We start from the raw sequence: 27,969 nt of genomic DNA, 5'->3' as shown, positions 1-27,969 counted from the left end.
TTTGCTTTCAGGATTCAAGATCACTATTACAGAGTACAGAGGTATTCTCTACATACATACATAGAATAGTTAACTAGTACATACTGTAGTACGTAGGGCATTCGACTAACTAATGTAAAAGCTTTGCCTTGAACCCTTGAGATCCACTTTCATCCCGTCAACTCTCCACTTGAACTCCCCTTAGCCATCATTTCATACACTCAGACCCGTTCGGAGCTCGGGATATCTCAGGAAGGAATAACGCGAGATGTCCACCTCCATATGCAATCGGGTCCACTGCAGGCACAGGGCGCATTGACGCGTTCCCGAACTTCCCAGAGAGGAGCCCGCCATAAGCCGGCGAGGATCAAATTGAGGAAAAATGCCAATTAATTATTGGTTACTTTATGAGTCATGGTTGACCATCATTTCTAATGGTCCGGTCTTCCGATGGGGAGGTGGGGGGGGGCTTCACCGTTTCGTGATAGTTCAAGCTCCTTTAACTCCTTCTAGTCCCCGAACTCTCAGACCGCCGCGTCTCCACGTCTCGGATTCAAAAGAGTCATTCTGAGTATCTGCCAGTGACTTGTGGCGTATCAGAAGGTTGGAATCTTGATTCTGGCCTTTTCATGACCACCACTGTATAGATCTCTTCTGGTCGATCTATTCCCCAACATGGTTTATGCAGTCCATACGAAATCTTACGGCTTGCTCGGATACTCTTGAGTGTTATGCACAGTACTCCATAGGAGTCTGAGGAATCTGACAAACTCGACAAACCGTTGACTCACCGATATCTTGCGCCAAAATAGAAAAAAAGAAAAAGAAAAGAAAAGAAAAGATGAGATTTCCCCGCTCGGCACGCCTGGATGTGACATTGCTACTTCAAATTTAGTGTACTTCGTAGTGCGATGAGACCCGCTCTGACCGAACTACGACTCATTTGTACAGCTTCGAGATAAGCCCGGAGTGTGTGTGTGTGTGTGTGTCTTATGGATTGAAGCTCCACCCTTTTCCTTTCCCTTCTCGAATCATTTGTTTTACTTCTTTTTTCTTGCTTCTGATCTCTTCCCCTCCCGCGACACGTCTGGGGTCCTCTTTGGGGTCGTACATGAGGCATGTCCGCAAATACTCAACTTATACCCTTGATAACCGGGTCGGTCGCCTTATTCCTGACGGGCCTGGATAGTATCCCTGCTGTTCAGAGTATCACCGATCGGATCTGGCGCAAATTACCCCCGGTAGATGAGCATACTCGAGCCAAAACGACTTATCGTGATGAAGATGGGGAGGCCTCTGAGGAATCTTTGCGTGCTTTCTCCGATAAGTGGCAAAGAGTTGGGATTGCGATTTTTTCGATTATCGGATTCTTAACAACACTAGCCCTGGCTGTGTTTACAACCTTTGGAGTTACTGATTTTACTATACTAAACTGGTTACAAGTCGGAATTTGGGTGAGTTGAAAGACCATTGTGAAATGTGGAATACGCATTCAGTGGAAAGCATATTGGGCATTTCGGGCGTCTTTAAGCTAACATACAGGTAGATTCTACTTTCAATTCAAGCTGTGTCTTTTTTCACAGAACCACGACCAGTCGAACGTTTCAATCTAGGCAAATATGCCTTCGGTGGCAGTCTGATCGCGCTGACTGTCACTGGAATCGAGATACATCTAGTATCGTCTTCGCACGGCGCCTTGTTCCTGCAGAAAATCTGGATCGGTCTTACTATCGCCCAAGCCACCAGTGGTTTTCTCCTTGGACTGTTCAGTATTCTACTACCGCGAAAACCAGATCTCTATCTTAATGGAAGAATTGTTGATCGAGAGTTGTCCGTCTCAGCCTTGGGTCGATTCACTTTCTCATGGGCTAACAGTATCCTTAACTATGCTGTTAAGAACAAATCGCTGGAACTTACTGATTTGCCCAGACTCAGGGCAGAGAAACGAACCGATAGACTGCGAGATCATTTCGAAAAGTCAAGAGGAAATCGCAAGATCTGGAAAGCTCTCGTTGTCGCTCACTGGAAATCTCTTCTACTTCAACTCGTCCTCACACTCATACTCTGCGTTCTTAGCTTTGGACCACAGACTGCTCTTTTCAATATTCTGAAGTCACTCGAGACTCGCGACCTTGAATCTTGGCATCCAGTACAAGCTTTGGCTTGGGTTTTAGCGCTTGGTGGTTTGATGTTGCTGCAATCTAGTATTGAAGCCTGGGTTTTCTGGGCCGTTTGCTCTAGGCTTTTCGTTCCTATTTATGCGGAGCTTTCAGCTACAGTCTTTGCCAAGTCGATGCGCAGAAAAGATTCAAAACACGCCAAAAAGCCAAAGAAAGCTAATGACCCCCATGAGTCTGCAAAAGCTCTGCTAGCAGAGCAGGGGGAGGAAGATGAAGATGATGAAGCAGCGCTTAAGAAAAGCCGACAAAGTATTATCAATCTTGCGGCTGTTGACGCGCGGCGTATATCAGATTTCACGTCCTTCTCCTATCTCATCCCTCTTTCGATCTTCAAAGTCATTATCGGCTGTACGTTCCTTGTTCAGATCTTAGGTTGGAAACCAGCCTTTGCCGGAATGGCTGTTTCGGTCCTCATCACTCCCTTGAATGTCTATGCCGCCAAAAAATACACCGGCGCGCAAGATAAATTGATGAAACTCCGAGATTCAAAGATGGCTATCATAACTGAGGTTCTTCAGGGCATCCGACAAATCAAATTCTCTGCTCTTGAAGAGCAATGGCAGAACAAGATTGGACAAGCACGAAACTCCGAGCTTAGCGCTCTATGGACTGCATTCCTCTTCGATGTTGTGCTTATGGCTATTTGGATTATAGGTCCTCTGGGATTGTCGGCAGTCTCATTAACAGTCTACGCCTTGATGAATGGTGGACTCTCTGCTTCTGTTGCCTTCACAGCCATGTCCGTCTTTGGATCCCTCGAATTATCTCTCGCTATTTTACCTGAGCTTATTTCGGACGGCTTGGAGGCCAAGATCAGTGCCGATCGTATCGGTGTTTATATGGCTTTGGAAGAAAAGATCGTCAACACCGTTCCTGCAGATGTAATCTCGTTTGAGAATGCCTCTGTGGCGTGGCCTGCTGATCATACTCAACCGAATGAAGAAGATGAGGAAGAAGATAGATTCACTCTGCAGGACCTGCACCTCAGCTTTCCACCCAAAGGTCTGAGTGTCATCTCTGGTCGGACAGGTTCTGGGAAAAGTCTGTTGCTTTCGTCCATCCTAGGCGAATGTGATGTCCTGCAGGGAACCATCAAAGTACCTGTTCCACCTCCAATCAAGTCTCGTTTCGATCATCATGCGAATTCTGAAAATTGGATCATCGATTCTGCTATTGCCTATGTTGCTCAAATCCCATGGATTGAAAACGCAACCATTAAAAGCAACATCCTCTTCGGATTACCTTACAACGAAGCACGCTATCGCGAGACTCTTACAGCTTGTGCTCTGACAAAGGATCTCGAAATGCTTCCGGATGGTGATTTAACCGATATTGGAGCCAATGGTGTTAATCTTAGTGGTGGCCAACGATGGCGAGTTTCATTCGCCCGCGCGCTATACTCGAGAGCCGGGCTCCTAGTCATGGATGATATTTTCAGTGCCCTCGATGCACACACAGGTCGATATGTTTTTCAAAACGCACTCACTGGCCTCCTAGGTGAAGGCCGGACCCGAATTTTAGTCACGCACCACGTCGCACTTTGTCTTCCTCGAACTGATTATTCGGTGCTTCTTGAGAATGGATGCGTGAAGTATGCCGGTACCATCGAGGAACTGCGCAAATCTAATCACTTGGAAGATATTCTTCGAGAAGAGCAGGCTGCAGCGGAGCAAGATCATGATGCGGCCACAGAGGAAACAGATGATTTACTTGACCCTGAAGAGACTGGCCTTCAGAAGGTCATATCAAACACCCCACGACAAACACAGCCGGATCAGTATCTGAACAACGGCACAGCAAAGAAAGCCGACCCGAAGAAGTTTATCGAGGATGAGAAGCGAGAGGTTGGCTCAATTAATCTTTCGGTCTATCGAAAGTACATTGCTTTGGCTTTCAACCCTTTCACGTTTGTCATTACTATTTCTATCTTCCTTGGATATGCTACGCTCATGATCGGACGAGTAAGAACTGCTCTATCTGTCCATTTTGTAACTTTGAACAAAACTGACGTTGTGCGTAACTAGGGCTGGTGGATCAATGTATGGGCAGGAGATTCGTCGAGAACTCAAGCTCATGCAGAACAAATCCATACTCTTCTGCAACAATCATTCGCACGACCCACTCCCGTACACGATGACAACAACCTCAAGTTGTATCTGGGTGTTTACATCGCTATCTCGCTTGTTGCGACTACACTCGGCACATTACGATACTTCTTCATTTTCTCCGCCAGTATTCGCGCATCAAGGAACTTCTTCAATGGCCTGACATTCGCAGTTCTCCGAGCTCCATTAAGATGGTTAGACACGGTGCCACTTGGTCGAATTCTGAACCGATTCACGTCCGACTTCCACTTAATCGATTCGCGTATAGGATATGACGTGGCATTCTTCATTGGGTCTATGTTGGAAGTTGGCGGCGTCATGGTTGCTGGAATACTCGTTTCTCCATTGGTCATTGTCCTCGCTGCTATTCTCTTGATCTTCTGCCTCAAACTCGCTTTCACGTATCTTGCCGGTGCTCGGGAGATCAAGCGTCTAGAAAGTACAGCTAAGAGTCCTGTTTTCGAACAATTCGGATCAAGTTTGGCTGGTCTTATCACTATTCGAGCCTTCAGCAAGACTGACACTTTCATTGATATAATATACGACAAGATCAACGACCATGCTCAGGCCTGGTGGGTCATGTGGCTGTTCAACCGTTGGCTTGGAATTCGAATGAACTTGATTGCTGCCGTCTTTTCAACCCTTACTGCAGCGCTTGTGGTCTTTCTCCCAGGCATTTCAGCACCATTAGCAGGATTCGCTCTCAGCTTTGCTCTACAATGCAACTCGGCCATTGCATTTGCGCTGCGACACTATGCTAACATCGAGCTGAACATGAATGCCGCAGAGCGTGTTATTGAATACTCTAACATCGAGCTTGAGAGCCAGGGTGGCGTCGATGCGCCTGCTGCTTGGCCCACGGAAGGACGACTTGAAGTCAGCGATCTAGTAGTTGGTTACGCCCCTGATCTTCCTCCTATCCTCAAGGGTCTCAGCTTCACTGTTGAGAAGAACCAACGAGTGGGTGTAGTTGGCCGAACGGGCGCAGGCAAATCGTCTCTAACCTTGGCTCTATTCCGATTCCTGGAAGCCCGAAAAGGTCAAATTCTCATTGATGGATTGGATGTCTCCAAGATCAAACTACATGATCTTCGCAGTCGGCTCGCCATCATCCCACAGGATCCCGTTCTGTTCTCTGGTACTGTACGAAGCAACTTAGATCCTTTCGACGAGTATGGTGATAGTGAGCTGTACGATGCTCTCGCTCGCGTACATCTAATTGCTTCATCTGATGATGATGCCACACTAACATCTCAAGTCGCTTCACCACGACAACCCGGTGGAACCGGGTCCACGACACCAGATACTGCCACCGTACAACAAGCCAACACGAACGTCTTCACTTCTCTTTCGGCGCCAATTTCCGAGGGAGGTCTCAATCTATCTCAGGGTCAGCGACAGCTACTTTGTCTTGCGCGTGCGATTGTTGCTCGACCCAAGCTTATGGTTCTGGACGAGGCTACGTCGGCCGTGGATATGGAGACTGACGCCTTGATTCAACAGTCGATTCGGGCTGAATTCGGCCGCAATGCTACTACATTGCTTGTCATTGCTCATCGACTCAGTACAATTGCAGATTTTGATCGCATCCTCGTAATGGATGCTGGCAAGGCGGTTGAGTTTGGACCACCAAGCGAGCTGATGCAGATTGAGAATGGAGTTTTTAAGAATCTGGTGGATAACAGCGGAGAGAAAGCTGTGCTTGAGAAGATGATGTTTGAGTAAAAAGTTCTGTTTATTATTTGATTGATTATGTGCATAGACTTCCAGATTGTGAGCACAAATAAATATATTCTAACAATCGAAGACTAGCTACCAAGCTATCTAATGCTAGACTACCTGCGTGTATGTTGACAATATGCCTCGTACAATGCAGATCAAGTGAAAGCCTTCGAGAAAGGATACATGTCACCGAGGTATTACCGTCAACAAGCTACCATCTGGTCTGCTGAAGACAGTAATGCGTTACCCTCTCCAAGACCCATTCCTCGATGCCATGCTTTCCACCCAGAGCCACTATTCGTGGATATCGACACCAGCCAAGTTTGTATAATGGGTCAGAGATGTATGTAGCGTCCGATGATTTAACAAGGTTGGTGTGCCGAACGCCTTTATCACCCTCCCTCACCCTCGAGTCGAGAAGCCCTCAAGCCCTCCGAAGAGGGAGAGCCGCCCGTCTCAGAGAGGAGAGATCGATCATATAGAACACACTAAATTTTCATCATCTGAGAGAGTTATAAAGTCAGTATAAGCATAAACGAGAGCCAATGGAAAGGCGTTAGACTCACGAGTATAAAACTTGGAAGGATGAAGAAAAGAAGAAAAAAAAAAAGAAGCCGCCGCGTTTTATGCGGGCCGCGCTAGTCCCCATTTGGAAGGGCATATCTTCCGCGCATCGAACGATCTCCAATTGTCTTTCGCAACTCCGCTATCAAAGTCTCCAGAGAATGTTGCTAAGTGCGAGTGTGCGGGTTCGCTCAAGCTTAAGACCTACGAATACTTTCCGCAGCTCAGTAAGGGTGTCATGCCTGCCCTCGAGTTCGGTGCTGCGGCGCTTTAATCGCTCGACTGGTCTGCGTGAGCAGTCCAGTGTTTCTGAGCTGCCTGGTTTTTTACAGACGTATAAGAAGGGCGGTATGGTGAACATCTAGAAGGATATAAATGATCCAACTGCTAATGATGTCTTGATTTAGTGGAATTTCCTGCGGCCACTCACAACTTCGAATCCTTCCTCGCCCAAGCCGAACCCAATACTCAAGTCGTTCTCCATGGGTACCTAGGACAAAGAGCAGACCTCTCGAAAAAGCTTTCATTCGTTCGCCTGACTGATCCTACGATGAAGCACAGTCTACAGGTGGTTGCATTTGCCAAGAATGGCGAGGCCTTCGAACAACTCAAGGATGTTAATATGCACAGTCCTGTCGCCGTACGAGGTACCGCGCAAAGAAAGAAACAAAAGGCCTCTGAGACTGGCGAACAAGCCCCCGAGGATATGTGGGAGATTGCTCTGGAGGAAATCCACCCGTTGAATGACTTCCCAAAGGAAATTATCATGACACCCGAGACCGTTTTTGCGCCAGAACAGCGATATCTCCAACTCCGTTCCGAGGCAGAGCTAAGAAAGGCGTTGGAATTCCGTGCTGAAGCTCGCAATATCTGTAAGCAGGAGCTGGATGAAGGCAGTGAACGTTTTGTGGAAATTGAGACACCCATGTTGTTCAAGTCAACGCCCGAGGGTGCTCGTGAATTTTTGGTTCCGACTCGTCGTCCCGGTCTGGCATACGCATTACCACAAAGTCCCCAGCAATATAAACAGATTCTTATGGCCAGTGGTATTCCGCGGTACTATCAATTCGCGCGGTGCTTCCGTGACGAGGATCTTCGGGCGGACAGACAACCAGAGTTTACACAACTTGATATGGAGATGTCGTTCGCGACCGGAAACGATGTAATGCGCACCATTGAAGGGGTCATACGTCGCCTCTGGTCCAAATTGATGAAAGATCCCGCCCCGGAAGGTCCGTTCAGGAAGGTATCTTACCAAGAGGTCATGGCCAAGTATGGCTCCGACAAGCCAGACACACGCTACGGCATGGAAATCATGCGAGTTGATCATCTTCTACCAGTCGACCTTGTTGACAAGATCTCAGATCTCAGTGATCCAATCGTCGAGGCTTTTAAGGTTGAGGGCAATGACAACGATCCGCAGGAGACTTATAGATTTATTTCCCAATTCCTGGATTCCCCAGAGGGAGCCCCCTTCAATAATAACCCCGACGGTGCACCGGGTGTTTTCGTCTATAATGGAAAGCAACCTCTCTGCGGTCTCCAACCCTTCGGTTTCGAAGCCGCAGAACAAGTTGAAGAAGTCCTGGATCCGGACCATGGTGACTTGATTATTCTGCAAGCGCGTCCACGAGCCCCATTTTCTGGCGGCTCCACGCCAATTGGTGACTTGCGACGAGCTTTACATGCTCATTCGGTATCTACTGGTTTCAAGCCTGCTCCCGTTGGCTTTGACTTCATGTGGGTTGTTGATTTCCCACTTTTCTCCCCTTCTTCCGACACAGAGCCTGGCCAAGGTGGTGCGGCAGGCATCTCCTCTACTCACCACCCCTTTACTGCGCCAAAATCAGCAGCGGATGTAGACCTGCTTCTTACAGACCCAACTCAAGCCATCGCTGATCACTACGATCTTGTCGTTAACGGCGTCGAGCTTGGTGGTGGAAGTCGTCGTATCCATGACGCTGCTGTTCAAGAGTTCATTCTCCGTGATATTTTGAAGATGTCAGCTGAGAGATTGGCTGATTTTTCGCATTTGCTTGATGCGTTGCGGGCTGGGTGTCCACCGCATGCTGGTCTAGCACTGGGATTTGATCGTCTTGTCGCTGTCATGCTTGGAAAAGAGTCTGTACGAGATGTGATTGCTTTCCCGAAGACTGGAAAGGGTGGTGATGATGCTATGGTGCGGGCGCCTAGCCCTATCACTGAGCAAGCTTTGGAGACTTATCACTTGCGATTGAGAGAGTAGTGTGAGTATTATAGATGAGTTGTATGTTGATCTACTGTTGACATGAGCATTTGTACTATAGTTGTGTTGTATTATATCTAGATCAAGATACCCGGTCAATCTCCAATCCATTGCATATTGATTCACCTTGGATATTTTCTTACCATAATGATAGCTCTAAGCAATCGATACTGATTATTCTGGTTAAATCCATGTATTCTGGACACCCCGAGGTCTTTCTGTCTCAATAAACCCATCTAAATGAAGGATTGTTGGCAATCTTCATCTGCCAACCGCATGGCCTCCTACCGCCCTCGTAATTTCGCGTAAACTTCAACCTCAACTTTACAATTGCCCTTCCAGTGAACCTGACAACCTGCACTATGATTTGATGCATGTTCCACCGTTCTGTTAGGGGTTAACATGAGGGCAATTTCCATCTATATTGCATCGATGCACGATCATTGACAACGTTTTCGTGTGCACAGCCATGCCAGTCCGACGAACCCGCGCGGCAGCTGCATGCCTATTCTGTCGCCAGAAGAAGGTAAGTCAGAACAATATCCTGCATGAAATGGTTGATGCTAGACACTAACTCGGTTTGGATAGTTAAAATGTGATGCACAACGGCCAACTTGTGGGAACTGCGCGTCAAAGGGTATCGATTGTCAATTTGGTGCCACTCGACATAAGCCCAGGTAATATCATATCACCCTGCCTATTCATTGCAAAATGTGAATGTATTACTCTAATATGCCTTTCATAGACCAACCAATCATCGAATTGCACAATTAGAGTTGGAAAATGCAAGACTTCGACAGAGCCAATTTGCTGATAGCGAGGATTCGTTCCTGTCCCAGCCAGCAAGCTCTCTCAGCCCGATTACTCCCGGTCAAACTCGGGAGGCCACCTCGACACCACAAGACGACGGGTCTTTACGAAGTAACTCACATCCAGAGGTACCCGACAGTGGCCATCACAGTCGAAAGGCTGTTTCTCTGTACCACGGCCCCACTAGCACAGCATATGATGATACGACACGCTCTGCCGATGGTGTCGGTAATGTCGACTTGCCAAATGACCCAGCCAGTGAAGACTGGGCAAGGAATCTTTTGTTTGTGCAGACTGCGAGACAGAGTTAGTGCAAGGTCAAGCGAGCCTCTCAAAATCAATTATTAACTCTGGTATATAGGACAACTAGAGCCTCTCAATCTAGCAAACGGCAAGCTTGACTTCGATGGTGTAGACCCAGATATCGGCATGCATTTGCTCTCAATATACTGGAGTCGCCAGCTTTATACAGCACAAATCATATATCGACCGGTATTCATGCGCGACATGGCTTGCGCGGGGCCTTACTTTTCGAAGCTGTTGCTGAACGCTATATTTTTCACCGTCTCCAAGCACTGCTCTCGTGTTGAGATTCGCTTCAACCCAGAAGATATAACCACGGCTGGGTGGAGTTTTCGACAGCGATTCACAGAGCTTTTACGAGAAAATTTCGACAAAAGCAAGGTTACGACCATTCAGGCTTTGCTTATCATGTCAAACTCCCTCTTTTCCCGCTGCGATGAACGAAGCCTGTCATGGCTATACGCAGGGAATGCTTTCAATATGATTATTGACCTAGGTTTGCATGTTGCTTGTTCAAGGGAGAGTATGTCTGCAGAGGAACTTGAGATCCGAAAAAGAGTCTTATGGGGCGCATACTGTGAGGCGATATTTCCTTACGAATTCAAATCCTCATCTTGGCTAACACCCGTAACAGCTATCGACAAAATCCAGTGCCTTTTTCAAGGAAGACCACCTCTTCTCCGTCATAATAACATCAAGGCATCGTTGAAATTCCTCGATGAATACGATGAGCTGGATCCTTTCCAGGCTATCACCTATAAACAATTGCACCTGACACCTGCCATCCCCTCAATGAATGTGTCCCTGCTCACAAAGCTTTGTGAATTATCTGTCATCATTGATCGAATTTTATGCGAGCTTTATTCTGAATCAGCGCAGATGATCCGTAGCCAGAGCGAAAGTATCTCCGATAATATCAATGCCGAATTAAGCAAATGGCGTCAAAACCTCCCACCAAAGCTGGACTATCTTTGCCATCCAGCTCAGGCCGTTCTTCTACCACAGGCTTTTTGCCTTCTGTAAGTGTTCCTGATGTCTTCTTAACAGCCGCGACACTCATAATAATATCAGGGCTCTTTTCAACGTCTCGATCATTCTTTCCAAGCGTCCACTGTTCACAGGAAATGATGAACGCCCTAATAATCCTGCAGCTGCCTTCGAATCAATAAATACATGTACCGCAGCCGCAAACCAAATCGTTCAAATACTCAGCGATTACTCCCAGCACTTCTCAATCAGCTCGGCACCTTATATGCTATCATATGCGACCTACATCAGTGCTACGATCCATGCCCGTATCGTTGCACAAAAAGGAAGGACATCAAGCTCTTTCCAATCTCTTAAGCTATGTCGCAACGTCTTGAAAGAGCACCAACCTCTTTACGGCGCAGCGGGAAAGGCGAAGGACAGCCTTCAAAGACTCTGTGATCATCTCGGTATCGATGCATCTGAAGAAAATCAGCAAACTCTAGCACCTACAGAGGCGGGTCCTCGAGATCCCATCGTTACAAATGGGCCTGCTCAGAGTGTACAGACTACAAACATAGCGGATCAACCCATTGACCTCAATTCTCAGATTCATTGGGAGTTGTCAGACCTTGACCTTGAAGCAATTGCGCAAGGGTTCCGATTTGATGGGGAATTAGACTATCTTATGCATCCCGTGGGAATGTAATTGCCTAGAGAAAATCATGAACGAATTCCATATATGGCCATTTGACATTTCTTTCAAGGATACAGATATTGTGACTTTTTCCGCAGCGGGAAAAAAATTCGGCGTCAATCATCCTCTACTATGTTTTCTCACAGTACCATTTCCGTAACTTTGTCCTTTATTCAGGCTCTCCATTGATGGGGAACGCGGCACGGCACCCAACCTCCACCCTCAAACCGCTATTCATATCATGACAGACCGCTTGATTCTCTCGAATCATATAATCGCCATTGGCATAAGCAATTCGGAAGTAAGCCGCACTCTTAGCTGCGGCAAAGTTGACCGATTTGACGGTAATAACGTAAGGCAATTTCTCAATATCATCGATTACGTACGGAATACCACAGTCGTTGCCTTCCGGAGCATACACTCCCTGTGGAACACAGTTGTTGTCGTAGACAATGAAGTTCTTTGTACCGGCCTTGCCGGCCCACATGTTGTCTGAATCGAATGTAGGGACAACGACTTCGCTGGTGCGCAGCGCAAATGTCCAAGTATCGTCACCTGTGGGCTGACAGAGAGCATCTCTATCGTCCTGTTGGGTTTCAGGTTCATCCATCTGATTGTGGAGAGTACAGGCAGCGTGGATGAGACTGGGACAAGCAAGGAAAAGAGCTGCTCTGAGGAGTCTCAGGTTCATATTGAGGAGAGATGCTGATAGCTTTCTTTGTCTTGAGATGTACTCGAGTAGGAGAAAAGTCTTGTGGACGGTGGTGTCTGGGAACAAGATTCGTCGATGACCGTCTTATATAGTCATTTTTGAGTCCATGGAAGAAAAGCAAATACATGAATTGGGGCCAATTTATTCTTGGGTTACAGCCAAGATTGAATATCAGGATCCTTCGAAAGTCACTAGACATCAACATGAGAATTCTCTGGCACTTGATTTGCGAATAACCTCATATGCTGACGTCTCTGCCTTAGTCCCAACTACAATATTTCATTTGGGGGCGGTGCTTGGCCTGAAGTTTGCTTGTAGTCTTTGCAAAAACTGCCTCGATTGAACTTAGTCGTTATTTGCTTAGGATCTCTACGATTACTGGTGTACACTTGCCCAAACTCTTTGGAGATAATTCAGCGAGGAATATCTCAGTATGTACTTGTCCGTCAAGTCTGTAATATACACACAAGTGCCTTCATCAGCTGCTATAGAATTGGCCTGTGCTTAGACACGGCTCCTAGAATGGACTCTCAAGGAGCATCATATGTAATGGTAACCTGTGAGCCCTGAAAGTAGTCTCTGTTTACTTTTCTTTCAAGGCATTTGTCCATCTATTCCCAATCAGTATTTTGGAGCGTGGATAAACCCGTCATCTCAGAGGGTTCGAGCACCCAGAAAGGCTGTCCCTGCTAATGACGTATCAAAAACTAGACACAGTTCAGGAGCCACGCCAAGCCCAGGATCCTTCAGCGCCTTCGAAGCAATCTCGTGGGGTATTTCGTCACAAGAATTTTTGGCCCCTGAGAGGCGTCCTTGGCTCCATTCGTCTTTAGTCTTGGCTGTCAAAGCTCTGGGCTGATGATTATATGGTTTCAGCCCTAATTTGGGTTTCCGTTGTCTAGTACACGGCATCAGAATTCAGCTTTGCAGGCCATGCAGTGCGATGATGATGATGATGATGATCTTTGGAGAATAGCCCGGGCGACGTGAAAATGAAGTTGAACCGCAGAGCTTTTGTTTGCCCGGGCTAGAACGGCTTACTATTACAAAGTCTGGAGCCATCAACAGATTTCCAAGGGTTGTTCAATAATGTCTCATATTTTTTTTTGTGCTTGGTATTCAGCTTTCATAATATTTCTGCCAAGGATGGTCTTGGTGAAAACCTAGCAACTCCCTCATCTTACGATTTGAAACTGGAGCTTCGCGCGCACTCATCTCTCGAGTGATGGGAGAATTTGGTGAGACCTTTGCAACAAATTCCGCAGTGGAAGAGGTGTAATTGGTGATCTCATCATTCACGGCATTGAATATTTGAAACCCGAGACCATCCTTAAGGACCGCCAAATCACACATTTTCCCTAAATCTCGCGCATCGGTATATGACCAGGCATGAGGAGCCCATTTCTCTGGTTGCTTGACGTAACTCTCGAACATTGGCTCTTTGTACTCTTCCGGTGCAACAATTCGACCAATTCGCAGCACATAGATATCTCTTTGAAAGCGTCGAGCGAAACCCCGCGCAACACGTTCCGAGCACACCTTTGCAATAGCGTACGTATCCATCGGATTGGCATCAACTTCTTCGTCAACAGGGAAAGATGGATAGTCGACATCCCCTTCGGCGTAACTGACTCCATAAACAGTGATTGAACTAGCGATGATAATTTTTTGAATATTCAGTTTGCATGCCGCTTCGATGATATTGTAGGTCGACATGGTATTGCTTCGAAAGGTTTCATTGTCGGGAGCGATCATATTTCGTGAATAGCCAGCCATATGAATGACTGCATCTGGCACCAAATTTAAAGGCTCTCTGAAAGGCTCCGAGAGGTGGAAATGAGAGCTCAGTGCACAGTATACTTGGCCGCTGTCTGCCAAATCGACTATCAAAGTGTGAACGCGATCTGAGAATTCGGTTGGGAGTTGGACCAGGTCGAGATTCAGCACATCGTGTCCTTGTTGAAGGAGATATCGAATTATATGCTGACCGGCTTTGCCGGAGCCGCCAGTAACGACAATCCGCTTTCCCATGTTAAAGCTGGGGGTTAAATGGTTTCAGAAGGATGCAAGAGAGATAGTGACGGAGCACCTCTCCTTCAATATTTCAAAACGAGTTCCAAGACTAACAAATAAGAGCCTCTGGCGGGAGTTTCAGACTTGAATGTTGTCGAGTCGGCGTGCTTATCGGCTTCTATTATGTGTGGGGGTGGGGCCCCAGTTTTCGGGAAGAGACTTTCCGGAACTCGGCCCGGGTTACATCATTGGCAGTGAAGAACAGTCCATTGTGGACCAGTATCGGTTAAGCGAATGGTAATCTATGAATGTAGACTCTGATGAGCTCTTTCAGCATTGTAATGCGTGAAGGTATGGATGGATTTAGCGTAATATAGAGTGCTTCATTGGTAGTAGTCAACCACTTTATATAAATGGCAGAGGACGAGCCTTCACAAGGTTGTCACTTTCTAGTTTACTTTCCATAATCCCAAATTAGATAGTGTTTATATGATCTAGTAAATCGTATTTATGAAACAAGGGTACTCTGTTCAAATTTTGGCTCGTCATGATGGTATCGAGTACCATGAATGGTATTTATTATATAGAAGTAGTACTTCAAGACAGCTGCAAAATCCAGAAGAACGAAGTATGGTCCATACCACTCCAATCAATGATTATGTCTCGGCGCAAGCTCTTTCTGTGCTAGACGCTGAAATTGGACAGCATTCTTCAACACCATTCCATTGGACAATTGCTCTGTCTCGCGACGGAAAATATCTTGCCAGGGAGTACCACTAGGGACAATCGGATATCCATTGGTCAGTTGTTGTCGACGTTGCTTCAACTCCTCATCAGTGATAAGGATGTCAACTCGTCGCTTGCGTAAATCAATGCGAAGTCTATCGCCATTCTTCAGGAGAGCCAAATTTCCTCCTGCTGCTGCTTCAGGACTGGCATTCAAAATAGACGGAGAGGCAGATGTTCCAGATTGTCTTCCATCTCCGATACAGAACAGTCCATCAAGGCCCTGTTTGATTAGCTTGCTTGGAGGGTGCATATTAACAACCTCTGCTGCACCTGGATAACCCAGGGGACCAACGCCACGCATGACGAGTATAGTTTGGTCGGTTATCTCTGGTAAGTGTTCAAGTTCCTCTTCGTATTGTTCTGGACCGTCGAATACCACCACAGGCCCCTCGAAAGCCTCGGGATCATCTGGGTTCGATAGATATCTCTGTCGGAAAGCGGGCGAGATGACGCATGTTTTCATAATAGCGGAGTCAAATAAGCTTCCTTTGAGGTTGATAAAACCAGCATCTTTCATCAATGGGTCATCGTAAGGGCGGATAATGCGTCGATCCCAAGAGTGCTTTCCACGAACATTCTCTCCCATCGTTTTTCCGTTGCAAGTGAGAGCATTCACATTTAGTTTCCCCTTATCAAGCAATTCCGCCATGATAGATGGAAGACCGCCAGCACGGAAATATTCTTCTCCGAGATACTCCCCTGATGGTTGCATGTTGAGAAGAAGAGGTATCTTTGATCCTATTATATCCCAGTCATCCATGGACAACTCAATTCCTGCATGTTGTGCAATAGCACTGAGGTGAATCGGCGCATTTGTGCTACCGCCAATTGCAGCGTTTGCAACGATGGCATTTTCAAAAGCCTCTCTGGTCAAGATGTCGCTTGGCTTACGGTCAGCCTCGACCATTTCGACAATTTGTTTGCCGGTTTCATAAGCACATTGGGCCCTGTGTCTATAGGCGGCTGGAATCGCAGCAGATCCTGGAAGAGCCATGCCAAGCGCTTCGGCTAAAGCATTCATAGTAGAAGCGGTTCCCATTGTGTTGCAGTGGCCAACAGAGGGTGTGCTGATATTTTGTCAATAAGCTGTCTTATCCCAGACAAAGCGGCGAGGTAATTCAATACTGTTCACTGCTTACCTTCGGGAAATATAATCCATAAATTCATGCTCGTCAATATCACCAGCCGCATACATCTCTCGTCCTTTCCACAAGACAGCTCCCGAGCCCACTAAAGTGGATTTATCGTATCCATTTAGCATAGGGCCTACATTCATACAGATTGCCGGTATATTCTGATAGTTCACTTTAGCATACTGAGTCGATATAATGCAGTGTAGGTACCTACCACAGTTGCCGCCGCCATCAGACAAGCGGGAGTCGTTTTATCACATCCGGTCAAAAGCACCACACCATCAAGGAAATAGCTAGTCAAGACCTCAACCATACTCAAATAGGCAAGATTTCGATCAAGAGTCGCAGTAGGTCGTCTTGATGTCTCTTGAATTGGGTGAGTTGGAAACTCAAAAGCGATACCCCCAGCCGTCCGAATTCCCTCTCGCACTCGTTTCGACAACTCAAGGTGGTGCCGATTACACGGTGCAATATCAGATCCCGTTTGCGCAATTCCAATCATTGGTTTGCCCGACATCAGTTCTTCGCGCGTAATGCCAAAATTGAAGTACCGCTCCATGTAGATTGCCGTCATCCCGGGATTACTGCGACAGTCGAACCATGCAGAAGACCGCAGGGTTCGACCTGGCTGTCGGATAATTTTTGAGGCACCATTTTGCTTTTCGAGAGATAGTCTCGTTTCAAGCTCTTGGTTGCGCCGTTTCAGGGCGTTCAATTCATTAATGCAATCTTCAATTTGGACTGGCTGGGTGGTGCTGGCGTCGTTGCTGCATGAGCATCCTTCGCAGGATTTACCTGTTGAACAACCCATCTTGAAATCTTATGCAAGGTGCTTTTGTCTTCGTTGAGAAGACGGTGTGATGGGTCCACTCAATTGATTTCCCCAAGAAAACTCTCGCTTTTTGTATCTGGTCGATATTCAATCAGCTAATTTGGATTGATCATGCGTCAGGACTGCTCGGAATCGAATATTCCTATTGGTGAATTGGTGGCTTGAAGGGTTGAACCGAATGGTCATTGGGAGAAATTGACCAATCATATCTGCATTTTTTTCGTCTTCTCCATCTTCTCCATCCGATTTCTTCGACGTGGGGTTGGCTTTCGGGAAGTCATACTCCGAGGCCGAGGCCGGCTAAAGAAAATCCCCACCCGGTCGTACAACTGGATGCCGATTAGATATCATTCAATTGAGCAAACATGAGATACGACTGGCACAAGACCAATATGGTAGAAAAAGAAAATAGCTTGAAGTAATCTTGACTCTTCAAATATCAATCCGGTCAGACTTCAAGTTTGTATAAACCATTCCAGTGACGTAACAGCCCTAAAGTCCGGTCTGAGGCCGATGATATCATCCTCTGGCATGCTACAAAGGATGAGATGTTGAATGTTATAATAGCAATGAACAGACTCTTTACATCTATTCCATAAATCTCAAATCACTACAGAAAAACTGCTTTTCTTTATGAAAATGGTTCGTGTCTTTATTACTGGTTCAACCGACGGCATCGGCCAAGCCGCGGCCAAACTTCTCATCGACCAAGGCCATGAAGTCTTCCTCCACGCGCGTAACGCAGACCGAGCTGCATCCGCCCAAAAGGCTTTACCAGCGGCCAAAGGAGTTCTAGTCGGTGATCTCAAATCTATTAAAGAAACCAAAAAGCTCGCACAAGACGCCAATGCCGCTGGACCTTTCGATGCCATCGTACACAATGCAGGTATTGGTTACGGGTCAACATCCTCGAGGGAAGTGACATCAGATGGTATATCTGCTGTTTTCGCGGTCAATACGTTAGCGCCCTACATCCTCACATGTCTCATGGATAAACCGACCTCTCGACTCCTCTTCATGAGCTCTGATAGTCATTGGGGGGGGAGACGGATCACTTCGTGGTGCGGAACAGTCACATTCATATGGGAACAGCAAGCTTCATGATGTTATGCTTGCTAAGGCCTTTGCCAGGAGGTGGGATGATATTCAAGTTATTAGCATGCATCCCGGCTGGGTGAGAACCAAGATGGGAGGTATGGCTGCCCCGGGGAGCGTGAGCTCATCCGCGAAAGCCCTGGCTGGATGGGCTAGTGGGGAGAATTCTTTGTCCAAGGTGAAGAGCGGTGCTTTCGTGACTACCGGAGGAGAGACTTCGCCTCACTCGGACTCTGAGGTCGTTGATAAACAGGAGGAGCTCATGAGTCTTTGCAAACGAATTTCTGGATCCTCTGTGCCGGGGGAATAATGCTTTTGAAAAGCGATCCCGGGGCATTCGGAATTGAATGTACCACCATGGTGACTGGACTTTTTACATTAGATCTGTAATGGAGAAATACTCCCCACGAAGTATTGGGTGCTGAATTGTTAATGCCCAGTCATAAGTTGTATCTACGCAATCGAGACTGTCATACGTAGTGAGAGAGGCGAAAACGATGTACCCCAGGTTTTATCTTGTTTTATATCCCAGACGTTCAGACAAGACATTTAAGTGAATTCAGATTATCAGTAATCGAAAGAACTCAGTTTGATTGATTGCAAAATAAATTTCGTACTGAACACATAACACATCATAGCGATGAGGTCTTGGTCTGCTTCCCAGATTGTGGCATATAAGGAACACTTGCCGCCACATCGTCGCGATGATCCTTTTCATGCTTTTCCTCTCCTTCGTCGTTCTGACCCATGTCCACATCGTAAATACCCGCTGGCTTCCCAGCTTGAGGCATGAAGCGACTACTAGCAGCTACATCTTCACGAGGACTGCGATTGGATATCGTATTGCCTCTCTGCTCTGGTTCACTTTGGTCATGTCCGGAATGAGACTCCGACTTCGTTTGCGTATCTAGAAGAGTAAGTTAATAGGTCGCCTTCGGAGGTTCATCTGGGAATTTGAGAAGCATACCTTTGTTCTGAGTGCTGTGGTGATCCACCTTTTCAGCGAGTTTGAACTCGTCTTTACCTCTCTCGATCGAATAGTTAGGCATGGTGTAGTGTTCAAGGAACTTGGGATAGTGAGTGAGATAGTTCAGGACTTGATATTGCGGGAACCCTGGTTCAAATATGGAGTGTCATATACTCTATCGACCCCGGTCTAGATGACAACTCGGTGACGTTACCAGTACGCCTGGTACCAGAACTAGTTCGTACATAGGAACGAGTTAGTTTCCAAGTACTTGATATTTCAACCGATCTCTAGAGGCTCGAGAACTTCAATCTCCAATAGAAAGCTACTGATTTCATTTCTTTCGAATTTCTCTGACTAAATAGACTGAAAAAAAAAAACCCATGCTTCGCGCCTGACCCTCCCTATAAACTCCATAACACTGTTTACATCAATTCCAAATGATACTTTAATTCATTTCTTATCAAGGCCTTTCGTCGAGCCAGAATTACTTTGTTTCTCCTTTGTCTCACTCTTTCCACCCTTCGACCCTGATTGATTCGAACTCTGACTGTCCGATGGTTTCTTCTGGTATTGCGAAGGTCCGGGGTGCTCTAGTTCGCGACTTCGTTGACTCACGCCTTGAGCTTGTGGATCTTCTGCATGAGGATCACCCTTGTCATCTCCGTATCCTTGTGTAGAGTACTTTCGGAGACTTGAAATCGACTGAATGTGAGGAATATTCTGTGCGTGATGTGTTTGTAATAGTGAGCGATATGGTTGGCATTTGACAGCCGCTCGGTAAATTCCGCGATGATTGAACATGATGGGTTTGTGGTGGGTTTTCAATTGATGAAATTCTCCAAAGAAGGATGGTAAATTATTCTCTTTTCTATTGAATGATAGTATTTTTTTTTATTAGGAATGTAATGACGTCTCGTACACTTAAGTGGGGAGTTAATTCTTGTTTGAAGCGGCGAATTCACCTGACCTCATAATGCTGTAACCCTACTTGAGCGGCGGTTTTATGCAATTCGGACGTTCAGGAATACTTTGAGCTTTCAATAATTTGATATATTCTCACAAAACCAACAAGACATATTTTCATCAATCCCCGGGTCGAATTCGTTGATTCCATCTCATCCGAACCCGCTAGGTCTTGCTCAATCCTTTCGACAATATGACTCGGCCCGTCAAGATATCAACTTTGCGTCAGTTAGCACCAACCACATTACGATCTAGAGTTATACCATCCTCCTCTCCGATAGCTTCTATTCCTCGACGATGCTACTCAGTCGAAGCTAAAGCAAAGGAAGTACAGCCAGGTGGCCAACGGCAGTAAGTGCTCCCGATTATGACCAAAAATAAACGGACAGGAGCTTACTTTTAACTGTAATCAGGTTACTCATTGGCTCCTGTCTGGCTATGGCGGGATTGGGTGCATTCTGGCTATCGCGTGGAAAAGGAGATGTTAATGAAAATGCTCGTGGTGCGAATCAAGAGTATGAGAAAAGTGCCGAAGGAAACAAATAAATGTCTTCCAAGGTTCTCTTAAGTTTATCTTGGGAATTCTTTTCTTGCCTTACCTTGACCTCACTATACCCCTTTGCATTCTTTCGAATCCTCTCGTTCAAGCATATATGATTTACATCGGGCTACATGGTGCAGAGGCAGTATCTCACGGCCAATTGGATGAGACCTGGCACCTGGATCCATCCAGAAGCAAGGGAAAACCCATGTTCATGCTAGTAGGCAGAGCCTATCATGCATCGAAGTAATCGGAATATGTAAACTAATATCTTTATTGTCACTTCCATGCATTTCATCTATCAGAATGAATAACCGAGTTGAAAAGAGATCCGTTGAGGTGATTTATAGATCGGTCCAGATGGACATGTTATACAAGAAAAATAGGATCCCCCCAAACGCCAGCCCGAGCCGCTGTATAAGACAGACCAGAAAGAAAATTGAGAAATAATGCATAAGGAGAGTGTATACACAAAGTCGCAAGTTATCCGAAACAACATTCAAGTTGTAGACAAAGTGCCAGTCCGACTTGACGTTGAGTGGGTTTGTTTCTCAGCCTCTAAAACGGACTCTTCTTCCTCATCGTAATACACAAATTCATCCTCTTCCTCTTCTGGTTGGCCGAAGATATTCCGCCAGACACCATCCCATAATCCCTTCTTGGTTACAAGACCACCAACAAGGAGAATAGGGAGTTGCCAGATACTCGCCCAGAACAGGCCTCGAGCGGTTCCCTGTGCACCCTGGTGCTTCCAGAAACCATAGGCTTCACGAACAAGCCAACCGTTGGCAACGGTACTTCCAACGAGGAAGCCGTGGCCGACAACGCCGACCCACCACAGTCCAATGGAAATGGGGAACATAAGGATGGAATAGCGGAGGGCAACGCGAGCATTTTGTGCAGGGTTGACCCAGCAGAGCATACGATAGCCCGCAGCCTTGTATTCGTCGCGAATCAAATGGGAGAGAGCATTGAAATGAGGGAATTGCCACGCGAAAAGGATAGCACCGAGAAGCCAGCCACCGATACTTTCTTCACTGAATAGCATATCGCGCCATGTGTCGTGTCCGGTAGTCGCAGTCTGTCCTTGCGCGGCCACCCAGCCCATCAGAGGTGGAATTAGACCAACCACTGCACCAACCCAAGTGTTAACCACATGTATCCGCTTGAGTGGTGTATAGACGAAGGCATAGAGGAAGATATTCGCTGCAGAAAGACCTGCGACTGTCGGGTTTGTCCCAACGTATAACAGACCGAGACCGGTCGCTGCGGTAGCAACGGCGAAGAGCAAAGCTCCACGACGCGATACCAGCCCACGAACCAGAGGGCGATTGCGCGTCCGTGACATCAATGCATCGTACTTCGGCTCAAACATCATGTTCAGTGTGTTTGCACTACAACATGAAAGGAATGTACCCGTTGTCAGGTATATGAATGTCAAGGTTGAGGTTGAGAGCGTCGGAAGTGGAGTCATGGCAGGGTCGAGGGTGAGGAGAGAGGAAATCGGGTACATTCCATATGCAGATGTTGTGGTGAGTAGAATCAAGAATGAAAGTCGAGGTTTTGTCAGAGCGAAATAGGCTGCTAGCTTGCGCTTCAACGAGGTGGTGGGTTGCGAGGAGGAGAAGTTGGATAATTGCGCGGACGCATCGAGTGGTATGACCGGCTCTGCTTGGTCATTTTGTCGGCCAGCTTCCTCCTTTAATCTTTTCCTCCGTCGGTGTGGTAGTTCCTCGGATACTTGATGTGTCGCAATGGACTCGGATCTCGATGTTTTTGTTGACTCGGCCGGAGTTGCGGAGGTTTGCGGAGGTTTGTTGGTGGATTGAGAGGTATAAGGATGCGCGGGCTGATCAGAACTTAGTGAAGCAAATGATGATATAAAACCACCTTTGAGCCCCGTATTATCATAAAGTCGATTCCCGGAGAAATATGTCTTTTGTAGGAGTAAAGACGCCTGGTTCTCCGCGATGCCGGTCCGCCGATTTGATGATGACCAGAACCGCCTCAGACTCGGCGATTGAGTTCGAGATGTTCCCAAACATTTAGAACATAGAAACGCCTCTTGAGGCCCAGGCCTCAAGATAGCGGATCTAAGAGGAATCATGGCGCACACGGCGGTGGAGGGGGGAGAGTAGTGAGGAGTGGAGGAGGAAGAGAAGCAAAAGAAGAAAACCGCAGGAAGTTTCCCCGGTGTGCACGGACCAACTTGGAATGTCAACACGTCTTTGCCTCAACTTCTACTTCAACTTTTCTTTCTCTCCACTTCCACTTTCACCCCGGGTTTAATACATATTCACCATGGACGTCTTGCAAAATACAGTACTGAACCCTCTTCAGCCCTATCTTCGTCCCATCGTCGATGTCATCCCCGAACCTGTTCACGATGCAGTCATCTCTCTAATTGGCTCGCCCTGCCATAGCGCGTTGCTCCTCGACCTCGACCTCACCAAGGACCCAGCCTGTACATCGCTCGCTATTTCCAAGGCTCTTGGAATTGCCATTGTCGGAGCTAGCGCGGTAGTGAAGGTCCCTCAAATCCTGAAACTGATTAGTTCGCGCTCGTCCGCCGGTGTCTCTTTCGTCTCATATGCCCTTGAAACCGCCAGTCTCCTGATCACCCTCTCCTACGGTGTGCGCAACCAATTCCCCTTCAGCACATATGGCGAGTCGGCTCTTATTGCTATTCAAGATGTTGCTGTTGGTGTTCTCGTCCTCACTTTCGCTGGTCGATCTGCTGCGGCGGCCACTTTTGTTGCTGTGATTGCTACTGCTGTTTATGCCTTGCTCTTTGATCAGAATCTTGTGGATGCGCAGACTATGGCTTATTTACAAGCCGGTGCTGGAGCGTTGAGCATTGCCAGCAAAGCCCCGCAAATTTATACTATTTGGAGTGAAGGTGGAACTGGCCAGTTGAGCGCTTTTGCGGTGAGTTTGCGCATGTTTCCCGCGTCACTGCATGATCTGCATACGCGCGTATCAGTGTGTCGGTGCAAAACTAATTTATTGGTTGCTCTTTAGGTCTTCAACTATCTTGCGGGTTCTCTCTCTCGCATCTTCACCACCCTTCAAGAAGTTGACGACAAGCTGATCCTCTATGGATTCATCGCCGGTTTCACTCTGAACGTGGTTCTCGCATTCCAGATGCTATACTACTGGAACAGCCCTGTGCCACAGAAGAAGACCACTCGTGGGAAAACCGCAGAGAAAGCTCCTGTGGCTCAAAGCTCGGGTGTTTCTCCCAAGCCTGGCTCCAAGACCCCGACTACGCGACGACGGGGTTAGGATATTGGAAGTTGAATTAGACTGCATCTTCTTTTTAAACCTCTTTAATATGCTTAATGATGCTTTCACTTCTGGCTCTTGCAGCATAACCTGCTACATTACCTTCAGCTATATGTTCTTAGTAGATGCTATGCGTTGTGTACCCAATAGCTCCCAACCTCAAGCCATCCGACCTGTAGTCATAAATCGCAAAATATCACCCAATGGCACAACAGGCTGCACAGGATGAGCATGATGCGGCGCAATATCATATTCAACCCCATTACCCCCAGACTTCCGATGAACACCCACAATCTCCATCTCTTCCTCTCCCTCGTCTTCATCCCCTTCTTCATCTTCCTCATCACCCTCATCATCTTCCAATTGCCTCCTCAACCCCGTAACAACATTCTGAATACCCATCTCCCGCTCCTCAAGCGTAAAATTTCCGCCCCAATTCCTCCGTCTCGCCTCTTCGTTCGCTTCTATAGGTGCCCACTCCCATAACTCCGCGAGCTCGGCCTCGGATAGCTGTTTCTGTCCTGCCTGAATTGCCAGGCTTGGGTTCGCGGTGGCGAGGGAGTCTGGTGGATGCTCGGTCCCTGCTACGCGACCGCGTTCTACCCAGTCTTCGACTCGGGGGTCGAGCTTTGTTCGGAGTAGTTGCTCTAGGGTGTTTGATTGAGTGCGGCCGGGGTATTCGGGTCCTGGGTAGGCTACTAATGTAGAGAGGAGTTCGCGATGGTCGGAGAGTTGTTCGGAGACGCTGATGAGGTTGTTTGATATGATGCTTGCTTGTGATTGGAGAGAAGACCTGTATTTTCCTTTATTGTTAGATTATCTTTTACGGAGGGGCGAGGTTGGAGAGATTGGAGGGATTCGCACCAGGGTGGGAGTGGATCGCTTTGGTTCAAGCTTGCGATTAAAGATCCCAGAGACCGAGTCAGTTGGGCTAGCCGCTGCCTTGATTGTTCAAGGACTTTTATTTGGTCAGAGGTGAGGGTTGCCATTGTGGATGTGGTGTTCAGTTGACAAGTTGGAGTGGAAGAAGATTGAAGAGGGTTTGCGGAACGAAGAAGCTTCGGTGGAGCCTTTCAACCTTCAAAAATGCATGGAGGGGATCAGTGGAACTATGAACCGGTAATATATTATTAGTTAGTCGATAGTCATATGTTTGTGTACAGTCTATGCTTCTAGCATTATCGAGATCAGAATCATATAAGATCTGGATTCTCAGAAACTGAACAGCGAAGTCCGCTGTTCAACTTCTCTTGCACACAGCCAGTGTATTGTTGTATACCCCGATTTCAGAAATTGATCTATAAAATGTCCAGTTATAGGCCATAACATCTTCCACTAGATTATTAGATGTCATATTGACCTGAGAGAAGCATTAAGCTAGATTAAGCATAGTCATTATCCAAAAATATATATTTCTTCGCTAACTCACGCCAATATCCTCGCAATTGGACCCCCTCATGGCCCTTGGCGGTGCTTGCTGAAACGTAACCCAGTCTATTCCACCAATACGAACTGGCGCTTGGGCATGTCAGGCTTCTTGACCTGTCACCATAACGCCCTTTCGGCCGTGTTTGGGCTCTATTTATGTTTGATGCTGCGCCGATGTGGCTATTTTGGGAATCGGAGGGTGCTTTGCAGCAGTTTCTGTATCATGGAGTAGGGGTGCAGACTAGAATAAATAGGGCTGTTGCTATTTATCTAACGATAGACTGAATTTAATCTTAAGTTTAACCAAGCAGGGCCATCACTGCTAGCAGTACTACTGTTAGGTATACCAATAGTGTCGTTCTACTAGCATCCAGGTAGGTGCCCACCTGGGCAGCTTTTGTGATGTAAATGGTACCTCGAATACTGATCATATTACTGTAGTCGTCCTAGTCGACTGATCTTCATTCAAACCTGAAGTCGTTCTCAATCTATGCATAAGATTACATTTCACTTTCGAACTACAGCTCGACTTAAGCTGCAAATTAGAAGCGTGATGGATCCGGGATGTATCAGAAACAGACAAACCAAACGTCATGTGAACTTGAACACGACACATCTCACATTATTAAGCTAATTTGGGCATATCAAGCCTGGTACTTGTACTCGGCAATAGAACAATGAGGTATATTCACGAAATCTTCAGTCCACAATGAATGAATGACTGACTTTACAACAGCCAAACGCTCATCTACAAAGGCCGCTTCTGATCCGGATTATATTCATGCAGCCCACCTTGCATCGAATAAGGCTGAGGAATAGGCGGTGATTGCAAAGGGATATCCTCACGAATCTCCTGCTGAGCACCACCCTTAGAATAACTCGAATAACTCGCATGATCCGCATATTGCTGCGTCGCTTGATCCGTATACTGCGGGTATTGTTGTGGGAATGGACTTCTTGCAGGTTGGTCGGAATAATCATATCCATATCCAACCTCATGTCCACGGCCATCTGTATCCACGAAGCCCAGTCCATGTCCGCCTCCGCCTCCTCCAAAGCCCGCGGCGTACATTTCTTCCGCGGCCCAGGAGCGTTGACCCTGTCCTGGTGTATTGCCAGTAGGATCGTTCCAGCGATTCCACATATGGCTTTGGTGTCGACCGCGACGGGTGCGCTTGCGTCGCCAGCGGATGAAAAAGAAACAACATGTCGCTAGACCGATGAGAATTATGATAAATCCGATTATCGGTATAGCTATTACAACTCCTAGGTTCACGCCTGATCCACTGGCACCGGGTGTACTGAGTGACATGCTTGAGGGGAGGAGGACGGAAGTGAAAATTCGTGATGGGGCGATGTTGAAGGGGCTTCCTGCGACTGTTTCGAAATGGCAGTTATAACGGATGGATTCAAGATCTGAGAGTTTGCGTTAGTATTTACTTCTGCTTGATTATTTTAGAGCAGACCGCTGTTAACATACAGTTCGCTAGATAGACCTGCTTTTGATTTTGAGTGGCGGTCAAATTATAGCAGAATTCGCACGAGTTTACGACATTATCGGCAAATGTTGATGTTCCACACCAGGAATTGAAATTCGAGGAACTAGGGTTTGTGATATCTGCTTCGACGGCAGGGCGAACTGGATCGCAAGATACAGGGCATGGAGACGAGATATTGGAGAATGAAGCGGGATATCCGAAGACGCATGAAGACACGGTGTAGCGTAGATTATCTATAAAATTTGCTCATCGATTAGCTCTTCCTCTCGATCATCGTCAAAAATATCACCCCAGGTGGTACGAGGAAGTCAATCAACATACAGAGGCCCCAGTTTACATCGGTATCTCCACTGGTGCGATCTAGATAACTACTCTCCAGCAGACAAGTCACGCATTTTTCGAAATCTTGGCCCTTTTTCTCGTCGTACTCGGAATCAAGACAGGCAATTTCGCTTGATGTCGTGTTTGACGTTTTACCGCAGACATCAGCGCATGGTGAACCAGGTGCTGTTCTAAGCCCACGAACTGCGGGGAAGACACTGCTCAGAAAGATGATCGCGAGGGACATTGCAATAGATCCCGAGGATCGTGACTTCGGTGATCGACGCATATCGAAGAGGCTGAAAGGGACGAGCCCAACAGCTTAAACACCCTGCTGCGACCACCAGGAGAGACGAAGACGATTGGATGGCGTTGAAGCCGAAGTTGGGCGATCACACTCTCATAGAAGGGGCAAGCAGTGAGTTGGGTTTATATTTTGAGCTTTAGGAAGGACGGGAGAATGGGAAGGGAAAGCTTTTCTTCCCTTTTTTCCTTCTTTTCAGTCAAGTTGTCTCGACAGACCGGTGGGATGATAGAGTGGAGATCCAATGCCCGGCTTCTGTTCACGAATGGAAAGACACAAATCTGCGGAGAGGGAAATCCTTCCTCCTGCAGCGTGAACAAGCTTAGGTATCGCTTGAACGAAGCCGACGTCTACCGAATCAGCGTCGGTCTCCGCATGCTGCTATGTCGGCGCTTAGAAAAGCTCCCTCACTGGCTGTAATTTATCTAGCGGGGTTCGTAGAATGAACAAGGCAGAGCTAGCCATCGTCTTAGTGGATTACAGTAGAACGTGACGAGTGTGATGGGGTTGGCG

At 47.1% G+C, this 27,969-nt stretch overlaps 14 protein-coding genes across 14 annotated transcripts; 6 read left to right on the top strand and 8 right to left on the bottom strand.

The window, feature by feature from the left end:
* Window positions 1-1,097: 1,097 nt before the first annotated feature.
* On the top strand, window positions 1,098-5,989 carry N7469_008717 (putative ABC bile acid transporter; the record flags this gene model as incomplete). Its single annotated transcript, XM_056647635.1, has 3 exons — window positions 1,098-1,433; window positions 1,526-4,120; window positions 4,184-5,989. The coding sequence occupies 3 exons, from the start codon at window positions 1,098-1,100 to the stop codon at window positions 5,987-5,989; spliced, it is 4,737 nt and encodes a 1,578-aa protein (XP_056497400.1).
* Window positions 5,990-6,711: 722 nt separating this feature from the next.
* Window positions 6,712-8,795, top strand: N7469_008716 (aspartate--tRNA ligase MSD1; the record flags this gene model as incomplete). The annotated part of the gene is made up of 2 exons (XM_056647634.1): window positions 6,712-6,898; window positions 6,958-8,795. The coding sequence occupies 2 exons, from the start codon at window positions 6,712-6,714 to the stop codon at window positions 8,793-8,795; spliced, it is 2,025 nt and encodes a 674-aa protein (XP_056497399.1).
* A 469-nt stretch (window positions 8,796-9,264) lies between these two features.
* On the top strand, window positions 9,265-11,583 carry N7469_008715 (uncharacterized protein; the record flags this gene model as incomplete). The annotated part of the gene is made up of 6 exons (XM_056647633.1): window positions 9,265-9,321; window positions 9,384-9,472; window positions 9,541-9,911; window positions 9,967-10,485; window positions 10,543-10,927; window positions 10,980-11,583. 6 exons carry the CDS (start codon window positions 9,265-9,267, stop codon window positions 11,581-11,583), a joined length of 2,025 nt encoding a protein of 674 aa, XP_056497398.1.
* A 157-nt stretch (window positions 11,584-11,740) lies between these two features.
* On the bottom strand, window positions 11,741-12,181 carry N7469_008714 (uncharacterized protein; the record flags this gene model as incomplete). The annotated part of the gene is made up of 1 exon (XM_056647632.1): window positions 11,741-12,181. One exon carries the CDS (start codon window positions 12,179-12,181, stop codon window positions 11,741-11,743), a length of 441 nt encoding a protein of 146 aa, XP_056497397.1.
* A 1,221-nt stretch (window positions 12,182-13,402) lies between these two features.
* Window positions 13,403-14,314, bottom strand: N7469_008713 (NAD-dependent epimerase/dehydratase family protein; the record flags this gene model as incomplete). The annotated part of the gene is made up of 1 exon (XM_056647631.1): window positions 13,403-14,314. One exon carries the CDS (start codon window positions 14,312-14,314, stop codon window positions 13,403-13,405), a length of 912 nt encoding a protein of 303 aa, XP_056497396.1.
* Window positions 14,315-14,945: 631 nt separating this feature from the next.
* On the bottom strand, window positions 14,946-17,029 carry N7469_008712 (IlvD/Edd family dehydratase; the record flags this gene model as incomplete). The annotated part of the gene is made up of 3 exons (XM_056647630.1): window positions 14,946-16,152; window positions 16,225-16,379; window positions 16,433-17,029. 3 exons carry the CDS (start codon window positions 17,027-17,029, stop codon window positions 14,946-14,948), a joined length of 1,959 nt encoding a protein of 652 aa, XP_056497395.1.
* A 660-nt stretch (window positions 17,030-17,689) lies between these two features.
* On the top strand, window positions 17,690-18,455 carry N7469_008711 (uncharacterized protein; the record flags this gene model as incomplete). Its single annotated transcript, XM_056647629.1, has 2 exons — window positions 17,690-18,111; window positions 18,182-18,455. 2 exons carry the CDS (start codon window positions 17,690-17,692, stop codon window positions 18,453-18,455), a joined length of 696 nt encoding a protein of 231 aa, XP_056497394.1.
* A 322-nt stretch (window positions 18,456-18,777) lies between these two features.
* N7469_008710 (uncharacterized protein) lies at window positions 18,778-19,194 on the bottom strand (the record flags this gene model as incomplete). The annotated part of the gene is made up of 2 exons (XM_056647628.1): window positions 18,778-19,052; window positions 19,113-19,194. The coding sequence occupies 2 exons, from the start codon at window positions 19,192-19,194 to the stop codon at window positions 18,778-18,780; spliced, it is 357 nt and encodes a 118-aa protein (XP_056497393.1).
* Window positions 19,195-19,565: 371 nt separating this feature from the next.
* N7469_008709 (uncharacterized protein) lies at window positions 19,566-19,916 on the bottom strand (the record flags this gene model as incomplete). Its single annotated transcript, XM_056647627.1, has 1 exon — window positions 19,566-19,916. One exon carries the CDS (start codon window positions 19,914-19,916, stop codon window positions 19,566-19,568), a length of 351 nt encoding a protein of 116 aa, XP_056497392.1.
* Window positions 19,917-20,271: 355 nt separating this feature from the next.
* On the top strand, window positions 20,272-20,624 carry N7469_008708 (uncharacterized protein; the record flags this gene model as incomplete). The annotated part of the gene is made up of 2 exons (XM_056647626.1): window positions 20,272-20,429; window positions 20,492-20,624. The coding sequence occupies 2 exons, from the start codon at window positions 20,272-20,274 to the stop codon at window positions 20,622-20,624; spliced, it is 291 nt and encodes a 96-aa protein (XP_056497391.1).
* A 494-nt stretch (window positions 20,625-21,118) lies between these two features.
* Window positions 21,119-22,726, bottom strand: cox10 (protoheme IX farnesyltransferase; the record flags this gene model as incomplete). The annotated part of the gene is made up of 1 exon (XM_056647625.1): window positions 21,119-22,726. One exon carries the CDS (start codon window positions 22,724-22,726, stop codon window positions 21,119-21,121), a length of 1,608 nt encoding a protein of 535 aa, XP_056497390.1.
* Window positions 22,727-22,920: 194 nt separating this feature from the next.
* N7469_008706 (putative monosaccharide-P-dolichol utilization protein) lies at window positions 22,921-23,904 on the top strand (the record flags this gene model as incomplete). Its single annotated transcript, XM_056647624.1, has 2 exons — window positions 22,921-23,547; window positions 23,641-23,904. 2 exons carry the CDS (start codon window positions 22,921-22,923, stop codon window positions 23,902-23,904), a joined length of 891 nt encoding a protein of 296 aa, XP_056497389.1.
* A 159-nt stretch (window positions 23,905-24,063) lies between these two features.
* Window positions 24,064-24,893, bottom strand: med8 (RNA polymerase II mediator complex subunit MED8; the record flags this gene model as incomplete). The annotated part of the gene is made up of 2 exons (XM_056647623.1): window positions 24,064-24,697; window positions 24,769-24,893. 2 exons carry the CDS (start codon window positions 24,891-24,893, stop codon window positions 24,064-24,066), a joined length of 759 nt encoding a protein of 252 aa, XP_056497388.1.
* A 1,187-nt stretch (window positions 24,894-26,080) lies between these two features.
* On the bottom strand, window positions 26,081-27,441 carry N7469_008704 (uncharacterized protein; the record flags this gene model as incomplete). The annotated part of the gene is made up of 3 exons (XM_056647622.1): window positions 26,081-26,748; window positions 26,813-27,064; window positions 27,153-27,441. 3 exons carry the CDS (start codon window positions 27,439-27,441, stop codon window positions 26,081-26,083), a joined length of 1,209 nt encoding a protein of 402 aa, XP_056497387.1.
* Window positions 27,442-27,969: the final 528 nt, after the last annotated feature.

This window comes from Penicillium citrinum (genome assembly GCF_028827155.1).
Source record: "Penicillium citrinum strain IBT 23319 chromosome Unknown utg000008l:1.0-2707905.0:1.0-2709502.0, whole genome shotgun sequence".
NCBI classification, from domain to species: domain Eukaryota; kingdom Fungi; phylum Ascomycota; class Eurotiomycetes; order Eurotiales; family Aspergillaceae; genus Penicillium; species Penicillium citrinum.
The sequence above is the reverse complement of the archived record's forward strand: the minus strand, read 5'-3'. Positions and strand labels throughout refer to the sequence as shown.